The sequence below is a fragment of the Anastrepha obliqua genome, chromosome 5 (genome assembly GCF_027943255.1).
Source record: "Anastrepha obliqua isolate idAnaObli1 chromosome 5, idAnaObli1_1.0, whole genome shotgun sequence".
Classification (NCBI taxonomy): Eukaryota; Metazoa; Arthropoda; class Insecta; order Diptera; family Tephritidae; genus Anastrepha; species Anastrepha obliqua.
In genome coordinates this window covers 34,942,443-34,953,045 of record NC_072896.1, presented here as the reverse complement: position 1 = coordinate 34,953,045, position 10,603 = coordinate 34,942,443, and the positions used below count along the sequence as shown (strand labels likewise).

Sequence of the window (10,603 nt, the reverse complement as noted above, 5' to 3'; positions counted from 1 at the left end):
AATATGAAAATATAGTGTTTTTGCTTTAAAATTTTGCTTTTACTTTGCTATAGTTACATGCAAAAACTCATGCGGGATCATACGTGTTCAAACCGGCCCTTTTATTCTTGCTCAAAAAAATGAATGTACAGCCGAACGAGCAAATACCCGAAACGGCTGCTATGAAGACGATTGGTGATAACATCGGAGAGCTAAAACGCTGCACATGATTTGATTGAGCTGAGATAAACAATGACAATAACTTATTTGAACAAGTTCGATCGTTTGAACGCAAAGGCCTGTTTTTTTGTTCAAGCGAAGCGTATGAATGTTTTACACTCAACCGGTGCAGTTCTCTGATGCGCATTGGCAACACAAGTGAAAGCAAGCAAATTTTCTTTAGGAACCACAATTTTACGATTCTAAAAAGTAGATTTTTATTTAAGAAATATGCTAATATTTTTTTATCCAATTCTTGGGTGGCCTGTACGAGCTTGGCGCCTTAAGTCAACTCTCTCTTTTGTCTCCATAGTTAACGCGGCTTTGTCATGCCCAACTACCTCGGATATGGCGGCCGCCACTCTCTATATTCAGCTCAAGTAAGATGCGCCAAACTTCAAAAGAGAATCCACTACAAAATACAAGAAACTCCTTCTCATACTTAGTGCTAACTGAAACGTCGATCATTTGAGTCGCAATCAATCATAAAGCACGCCTGGTCAAAATTGCATCAAAATTTTTGTGTTAAGGAAATAAAACTAAGCATAAGCCTATTCGGTGCTAAATAGTTCAATTGCACGCGAATACGAGTAAATTCTTGTTTTGAAAATATTTCTACCTAACAAAGCGGGAAATATAAGAACTGAAGGCAATATCCGATATGTTGCCTAATGACAGGCACCTGAAATGGGCGAGAAAATACAACGATGTGTGTGCTTATTGTAATTGTTTCAATGTGTAAGTGTGCACATTGCTAAAGCGTGAAAATATGTTTGCCATCATATACACACAGACACTTGTCGATGCAGTGCATCGTTTTCAATATTAGGCATTTACACTCATGATAAAAAAAAATAACTTTTATTATATGTATTTTTTTATTAATGTACTGATATATTTTTCACTCGCCTGATCAAAACGCTGTATGAGGGTTTCGAACTTGCAATACTGCCCAATGGTACCATAAGGGACGCTTTCTCAACCAACGTTTGACTCAAACATGGCTGTTCCCTCTCACTGCTCCTTTTCCCTATCACCCTTGTTGAGGTCATGTGCTAACTCACCACGCGCCCCAGCGGTATTACCAGGCAACTGCAAGACTTATAGATACTTTGGTGACGACATGTGACTGTTATCGCACAAGCTGACCGATAAGTAAGCGAAGGCGGACGAACTTGTAACGCTGTCACGCAAGGTCGGGCCGCAAATAAACGTCGCAAAAGCCACCGCATTGAGAATCAATCACACCAACCATGCCATGATAGATGGCAAAGAAGTGGAGTTCGTTGATAGTTAGCTGCACTAAAGCAGCGGTTGAAGGAGCAGAGTAAGACGACACCAACAGATTGAGCAAGACAAGGGTTGTATTGGGGCGCTTATGGAAAATTTGGGCAAACTCGCGAATTTCGAGAAACACCAAGGCCGTGATATTCAACGCATGTGTCAGGTCGACGCGGCTATAAGGAAGTGAGACGTGGCTCGTTTCGAAAATAATCACTCAGAAACTTCGATGAATCACCAACAAATAAGTAATGAAGAAATCTGGAGACAATCGAACGAGGAGCCCATCTTATGCCAGCTAACAAACAGGAATTGGAAGGGTAGGTTAGGGACATAGAGACAGCCATGCCACTTAGATCACGAAATTAGTCCATTGTGAGTCGCAGGGGCTTGGCTACATTTTCCTTTCCAGATTGAACCATCCTGCGTTTTGGACAAAGCGTGAAAGGTTGTTGGTACCTAAGTGGTATAGATCATCCATATTCATTAAGAAGTAGTATCTTAAATATCGGTTCCTGCTTCTGGCTAGAGCCTGGCTTGTGCAAAAAAGATATTGAATTGTTTCCAACTTATCCTCAGCTACGTTAGAAATCATGCATGCAAACGCCGAATCTCCTTGTGTAATTTCCTACGAGATAATGTCTTGTGAGGGCCCCTACTAGGGTCTTAATTTAAAGTGTACTCATTTTTAGAATATTCTTAGATAGATGTAAATTTAGCCTTGGCCATGTTCGCCTAGCAATTGCACAGATATTGGCACTAATCCATCTTTTACTTAAAGAATTTATTAATTCTTCCATAACAAGAAGCTTATAAGTTGCGATAGGTACTCCATGCAATTTTTTATGTTAGGCATCCAGGTGCCTTCTGTTGTAAGTTGGTCAGCACTACATTTCGCTGGTATATTTCTGTGGTCTGGAACCCAGCGTAAGGTAATACGAACCTGTTTAACCATCTCATTAAGAGATTGGCGACAATGTAAGACACTCCTTGATGTTATTTAGAATGCATCCAGAGCCCGTAGGGCAGCTAAGTCGTCTGATGCTATTCTGTTTATTTCTAACTTAATAACTCAATAAATCTTAAGTTCGAAAACACTATAGTGATCCAACAGTTTAAGGGATTCACTAATAAAAAGCTCTGCGGAATATAACCCAGATCCTACAGCAGTATTCATTTTAGATCCGTCCGTGTAGATCTTAACGAGTGTGTTGGGTGATGGATCTTCTTCAAGCCATTCCAGTCTAGAAAAGATTTGCACTTAGAAATTCCTTTCGAAGCAGAGAATAGGAGAGTGATAATCACAATCACTGGCTATATCCGTAAAGGAGTCTAAGATCGTTCAATGCCCATAGGTGACCGTCTTCCATTGTGAGCTCGGTCTGAGCCTTAAAAACCACTGAGTATTGACAGGAGAGGTCCAGGGATAGAAGATGTAACATGAAGGCCAATGTCCATGGACGGCGAGGTTTTCATGACGCCACACATTGCTACTTTCGCTGATCTCTGCACCTTACTCAATAAATTAGAATAGGTTTTGTTCTGCATAGCACACCACCATACAACATTTCCTTATAAAAGAATGGGTCTGACAACTGGAATTGGAAAGAGCTGACACGCTCTTAGAAAACTGCCATACAGCATCACAAAAATTGCTTTAGATTGGAATCTCCAAGGAAGCAGAAACCGTGGCCGGCCAAAAATAACAGCAAAATATCTTCCCTGCATGACTTATCCTTCATAAATACAAGCTGGGGAAATGCTAAGATGATAATAACTAACCGCGTTCGTTGTAGAAGCCTTGTAGAGGGATCATAGGGCCGCTCTCCAAGGTGTGCTTTGAGTGTCTTTTAAAAGATCTGCATCTGTGTCCGATTTTAAGGTTAACCAGTTTTTTGAGTTTGCCACATGATACGTTGAATGAATTTATCGGCGTTTCCCCACAGGGGTTGTAATTTTTGTAGCAGTGATGATAGCTTAACCAAACGATAGCGAAGCATTCCTGAATATATTTCTTTACGAGCTTCTTAATGTCTTTGCCGTTGAAGGGTTCGAATAAATGTGAAGGTTATCAGGAGGCTTCTTTAGCAAGTTGGGCAGCATTCTCTTTTCCGCGAATACTTGCATGACCTGGTATCCACACGATTTTTATGGAACTCTCATCTTTTAGAAGTATTTTGTGTTCAGCGCACTCCAGTCTGGAGGAGAAAAAGTGGGTCTTACGGTGAATGAGAGTAAGACCCACCCACCCTGCTGTCAACATACAGAGAGTTCTCGTGTCTTGGACAACACGTCATTGTTGGCAACCGCGAATATGAAGTGTCGAAGGACTTTGTTTATTTAGAAAAAAATGTAATCAGCTAGAACGACGTCAGTCTAGAGATTAAACGAAGGATAACTCCTGCCAAGGGGTGCTACTTTGGGCTCAGTAGACAATTGAGAAAAAGAGCCCTCTCTCGAAAAATGAAATGAGGCTGTACAAAAGCTTCCGCCCATGTACATATATGGCGCAGAAGCTTGGACGATGAAGACACTGGGAGCGTTCGAGAGAAAAATTCTCGGAAAGATCTTTGCCCTCTTCGCGTAGGTGAGAGTCAGTTCCGTATCCGATGGAACAGCGAGCTGAATGAGCTATATCGAGATGTGAACATGGTAAAGCGCATTAAAATACAGCGACTGCGCTGGCTTGGCCATGTCTCGAGGATGAATGAAAGTACTCCGGCACGACAATCTTTCGAGAGGAAACCTACTGGTGAACGACGAGAAAGAGGAAGACCCAATCTCCGTTGGAGAGATCAAGTGAGGCATAATCTGGCAGCACTCGGTCTCACCAACTGGCGCCAGCAAGCAGCGAACCGAGCTAGATGGCGCAATATTTTTAATTCGGCCAAAATCGACATATGGTTGTAGTGCCATCTAATTAAGTAAGTAATGGAGGCGTATTGTACCGCTTCAAATAATGCAGCTGCTTCAGTTGTAAATATTAAGCAATACGTTGGCATTGCACCGACGGAAATTAAACCATCAAGCTCGCCTGTCCCTGCAAACGGAGATCTGGTGTCAGACTTTGATCCGCCTGTATAACCTCCTAGTTACCTCGGAGAAGTTCAACAGATTTGTAATAAAGTTGTCTGTATTTGTTGGGGCTGGTAAAAGACTTTGGATATTTTAATAAATTGGTAATGAAGACATATCTTGGACCCAACCACTGAAGATGTGTTTCGATTGCTGTGCCACTGGTGGTACAGAAACGATGTTCGGGTGCTTGGATAAGTTTCAAATACGCGTTATTGCTGATGGTGAGTTTGACTTGCTTCTTGATTCAACGCATGGGAACAGCAATTCTTTGTTGTTGTTGTTGTTGTTGAGGTGGTTGAACATTTCTTAGCTGAAATGCTCCTAATTAGTGACCAGCACCGTTTTAATACCACTATCTCGTGAAATGATGATGAAGTGTTTTTTTTTTTTTTTTTTTTTTTTTTTTTTTTTTTTTTGTTTTGTTTCCAAGTCAGATCCATTTAGTGAGGTCCAAGAATAGGAGCAAATCCTTTATCTCGATGACTGAGATCTCCTTAATTTGCTGTAGGAAAGGCTTACCGAAGGATCGGAGTCGTGCCCTGGCTAGTCCCGGACATTCACATAAATAGTGGAACAGACTTTCCTTCACCCCTTCCGCTTGACAGCTTCTACAGATAGGATTGAAGGGTAGATTGAGTCTAGCTGCATGATCCCCTACTTTCCAATGTCCTGTAAGGGTTGCAGTAATCCGTGAAATGTTTGGCCGAGAGCATCCTAACAGGTCATTTGTCCTTTGGATTTTATATGACGGCCATGTGTTTTTTGTTGTGATACATGTAGGTATTTGCTTCCATCTTCTTTCGGCTAAAGCTTGATAGTGTGAAGCAATAGATGCTTTTAGTGTGTTCAGTGGGGTGGAAACTGCCACCGCCTCTGCTATGTCTAGTGTTGAGCCCTTTCTTGCTAGCTCATCCGCTATCTCATTGCCTCGTATGTTCCTATGACCAGGAACCCATATCAGGGTAATTTCAAGCCAATGGCTGAGCAGTTTCAGCTCCTCTCTACACTGTAGGACCAGTTTGGATGAAATGTAGTTGGAGTCTAAGGCCTTAATAGCTGCTTGACTGTCTGAGAAGATAGCTACTCTTGCACCAACTACCTTGTAGAGTTCTAGGGATTTGCATGCTTCTCTGATCGCTAAAAGTTCTGCCTGGAACACGGTGGCATAATCAGGAAGACGAATTGATTGAGATAGGTTGAGTGGCTCCGAATAGAAGCCAGCTCCCACACCACAGTTCATCTTAGAACCATCGGTATAGATTTCGATTTCGTGTCTTACAATCACCTCTCCTTTGCTCCACTCGGCTCTCGGTGGGAAGCGTACCGTAAAGCCTTTCTTGAAGTTTAGGTCGGGGACTGTGTAGTCTGATCCGTTTTTGAGCAGCGGGGGTCCCTGTAGGAGGATCTTGCTGTGACCGTACGGCCTTGTTGTCCAGCTTCCTATGTCTCTGAGTCTCACCGCGCTGCAACTAGCTATTGTTTTAATGTGTAAATCTAATGGCAATAGATGTGTTAGTACATTGAGCGCTTCAGTAGGACTGGTGCTAAGCGCTCCTGTAGTTAGAATACACGCTGTTCTTTGTATCTTGTTCAGCTTAGTTTTGTTGTATTTCCTTTCTGTTGCAGGCCACCAAACTAGTGCCGCATATGTTAGTATTGGCCTTACAATGGCTGTGTAGGACCAGTTGGATAATTTTGGTTGGAGACCCCATTTTTTCCCCAACATTCTCTTACATGTGTAAAGTGCTATGTTCGCTTTCTTTACCCTGTACTCTACGTTGGACTTCCAGCTGAGTTTGGGGTCCAGGATAACCCCTAGGTATTTGGCCTGTTTGGTTAGCGTGAGGCTGACGCCGTTTAGTTTTGGGAGATTAAAGTTTGGCACCTTGGTTTTCTTGGTGAATAGCATCAGTTCAGTTTTTCTCGGGTTTACGCTTAAACCACAGTCCGTGGCCCAATTGCTGAGTAATACCAGAGCTCCTTCCATAATCTCACTGATTGTGGTTGGAAACATTCCTGAAACCATAAGCACTATGTCGTCCGCGTATGCCACCACTTTAATTCCCTTTTGGTTAAATTTGGTGAGGATGTTGTTGGCGACTAGTAACCACAGTAGAGGGGATAAGACTCCTCCCTGAGGGGTTCCCCTGTTGACAGAGCGTTTTATCGTGCTGCTGCCTACCTCACCGATGATTATTCTAGTTTTGAGCATGTTCTCTATCCATTCGTTGAGACCTTTGTCTATGCCTAACATGTTAAGAGCCTCAATTATGGATCTTGTGGTGACATTGTTGAAGGCCCCCTCTATGTCGAGAAAAGCGACTAATGAGTATTGCTTGTATTCTATGCTCCTCTCAATCGCACTTACAACCTCGTGAAGAGCTGTCTCTGTGGATTTTCCTTTGAGATAGGCATGTTGAGATGGTGAGATCGTTGAGTCTGTAATCTTTTCCCTGAGATATACATCCAACAGTCGCTCGAGAGTTTTGAGGATGAAGGAGGATAGGCTGATGGGTCTGAAATCCTTCGCTGTATCATGACCGCGTCTACCAGCTTTAGGGATAAATATCACTTTTACCCTCCTCCAGCTCTTTGGTATGTGCCCTAGCATAAGGCTTTTCCTGAAAAAGACCTCCAGCCAAGGAATCGTCGTTTCTCGAGTGTTCCACAGCATGGCTGGGAATATCCCATCTGGACCGGCTGCCTTATATGGTTCAAAGTTTTTTATCGCCCATAGTATTCTATCTTGGGATACGATGTGGTTGATTATAATGGGTGATAGTTTGGATGTTTGAACACTGTCAGTATTGTTCTCAATATATTCTGTGTTGCCTGGGAAATGTGTGTTTACCAGATGTTCTAGTGTGTCAGCTGATGATTTTGTCCACTCTCCGTTGTCTTTCTTCAAGAAGGAAGGGCAGGAGTGTTCCTTGGATAGAAGCTTGCCTAGTCTGGCCGTATCTTTGGTCGATTCTATGGAACTACAAAAATCTCTCCAAGCCTCTGTCCGAGCCTCTTTGATTGCTTTCTTGTATTCCCTAAGGCAGTCTTTGTCGGGTTTGAAGTATTTGTGTTTGTAGCAGATATTGAAGATTTCTCTTGTCATTTTCCTGAGTTTACTTAGACCTTCATTCCACCAGGTAGGATAGGTTGTTTTGCCATATGTGGCGGGACATGAGGCTTCAAGTCCTTTCGTCAGGGAAGTTTCGAAAGCTCTTACTTTCTCATCTAGGTCTTCCCTTGACGTTATGGTTCTATTTAAGTTTTGAAGTTTAGACTGGGTCACTCTACGGAATGTATGCCAGTTTGTTCTTCTGGGATTTCTATATGGGAGGGGTTTCTCAAGCTTAAGATTAATATCGAAGAGGATCCAGCTGTGGTCTGAAAAGGATCTCTTGTCGGATACCCTCCAATTTGTGACTATTTGGGAATTATTATTTGTGCATAGGGTAATGTCTAAGACTTCTTCCCAGCCTGGAAAATTTGCCGAGCTCGGAAAAGTGAAGGTTGGGGTGGTCCCTACATTACATATGTCTAGGTTGGTGTTTAATAGGAATTCGAAAAGTGACTCACCTCTTTCATTCGTCTCTGAACTGCCCCAAAGCTCGTCTCTTGCGTTTGCGTCGCAGCCCATCAATAGTTTGTCCGTGCTGTTCAATGTTGACAGGAAACGAGCCACTTCATCTGGCGGCGCCGGTTTCTCATGTGGCATATACACCGATGCCAGGTATATCGCCGATTTCTGTAGCTCCACTTTCACCACCGTAAAATCGGGAGTACTAAAATTAGAACACAGAAAAGCTTTTAAGTGTTTTTTAGTGATTATGCATGACCGAGGCTTACCGTCTGCTTTGTTGTAAAATATGTTGATGCTCTTGTTGTCTTGGAATCCCTTAATCTCGTTGTCTCTGACCCAGGGCTCCTGTATGAAACCGATGTCGATGTCCCCTTCCCTGAGGAAGACATCCAAGTTCTCTGTAGCACATTTCGAGTGCTGCAGATTCACCTGTATGGCTCTAGGCATCGGATTTATTGTTGTCTTCAGCTAGATCGAGCTTTTCTAGTCTTTCTAGCTGTATATTGTTGTCTGCCTCATCTAGGTCTTCCTCATTTTCATTGCTGTCTGCTTTGAAAATTTTTAGTTTGGCCTTTCTTAGACCAAACCGCATTTTGTTGTCGTGTTGTTTTAGTATTGGCAGGCACTCATCGTTAATCTGCAGAACGAATGACATGCTGCTCTTTTGCGGTTTTTCTGCCTTCACGATTGCCCAGTCGTCCATCGGCACCGTAGGGTTGTGTGACTTCAGGTACTTCAGCACTTCTGCACCGCTCAAGTCCATCACCGGCAGCCAAATGCGAGCGCGAGGAGGGCAGGGGATGTCCTTGGCCGGAATAAGCTTAAGTTTTAAGCCTTCCAGTGTGCTGCTGATCTCAGCAACACACCTTTCTAGGACAACCCTTGACCAGTCGTCGTCGCACTTGATAACCCTACAGCCGCGAAGTACTCCTGCAGAATCGAAGGAAGGGAGAGTTCCGCCCTGTGCTCCAACCACATGCTTGTCTAACACGAGCTTGGACAGTTTGGCCTCCACTTGCCCCCACTTCTGCAGGACCACTTTGCCGCTGTTTGTGGTCTCGTCGATCAGTGCATATAGGAGGTTATCCTTAACCACCTCACTGAACGGTCGTTGCTTTGTTTCTTCGATGCTGCTGGACACCTTAGGTCTCTTCGGTGCCTGGTCGATCACGTCCTGTGACCTGTTCCTTTTCATCGCATCGCCTTTTTTTTTGTTGTCCTCCTTGGGTTTGTTGGATAAGAAGTCTTCGTACTCCTTAACCACCTGCTGGTATTTCAGTTTGTCGGCCGCGTCGCGCTCGTCAGTCGCTCCAGCGAGTTCATTTTTGGCAATCTTGCTTAGAATGAACCTCGCCTTCGTGTAGCGAGACTTCATGAGGGCACCCTCGGATTTGTGTTTTCTAGCGGCCTGACTCTCTCTCTGAGTGCCGTCCGCCGCCTTTTTCGAGGTTTGTGGTAGAACTTTTTGTTGTTGTTGTTGCTTGTTTAGTAGGGGTGTGCTATGGCTGGTACTTCCCTTACTCTTTGCTGACTCAGCCGTTTCTTGACTAGAGGCCAGCAGGGTATCCTCCTCGGAGGATGGTATTGTGTCGCAGCGCGGCACAAATTTTTTGTTTTGTTCGTTTTTTTGTGTGTTCATATCATCTGTTTCTTACGGTTGCTTCGCCTGACTACGTCAAGCTCCACAACCCACGAGTATTTAGGGGAAGTAGTGGGGTCCTCCGCGGCAGCGCCCCTTACCGCGGTAAGGCCACAGTTACTCTCGAAGGCGGCCAGGTATTCGAGAGGGAAACTCCGTTCGCGATGCACATGTTTTAATTCCCTGCACCATTCAGTCCTCGGCACGATTCCAAGCACACCTTGACTTGGGAATGTGTTGGTACGGTACTCTCCGTATAGGTGGTTGGACGAGCATCGCACACGCAGTATCGTGTAAGGGTGTTCGACCAATCCCCATACAGAGCTTCCCTCTTAGTTCATGATAGGTTAAATTCCTAAAAGGAGTTTAGCCTTCATTTAAGCCCCATCCCCGCGGCAAGGAGACCAACTACGATGAGGGAGCAATTCTTTACTGCTGTGAAGCATTTTTGGAATCAGCATCATTGAGTTGCTCATCACTCTTTGCGAAATAGCTGGCAGCCCTACTTCGGCTAAAATTACCTTTATTGGGGCGTAAGGTAAGCGCGGATACCTCTCCACGCAGTTTTTAGTGTAGTTAGATCTTCATTAATGTTATGAAATTGCCTGCCCAATTTTGTTTGTTTTATATTCTGTTTAAAAAATTTTAAATTTTGATGAAAATTTTGAATTTTTATAAATCTTGTTCCATACTATAAACTTTGATTATATTGGGTTGGGGAAAAAGAAATGTCGTATTTGTGATCGAAATTTGACGCTTTATTTAACGTACTTAGAATTATCCGACTCAAGTCAAATATGCCCCGTTTTGTTCGCAAAACTTGTTGCCAT

The 10,603-nt window shown here is 43.5% G+C and overlaps 1 protein-coding gene across 1 annotated transcript; it reads right to left on the bottom strand.

The window, feature by feature from the left end:
- Positions 1–8,573: 8,573 nt before the first annotated feature.
- Positions 8,574–9,773, bottom strand: LOC129248694 (uncharacterized). Its single transcript, XM_054888322.1, has one exon. It carries the CDS (start codon positions 9,771–9,773, stop codon positions 8,574–8,576), a length of 1,200 nt encoding a protein of 399 aa, XP_054744297.1.
- Positions 9,774–10,603: the final 830 nt, after the last annotated feature.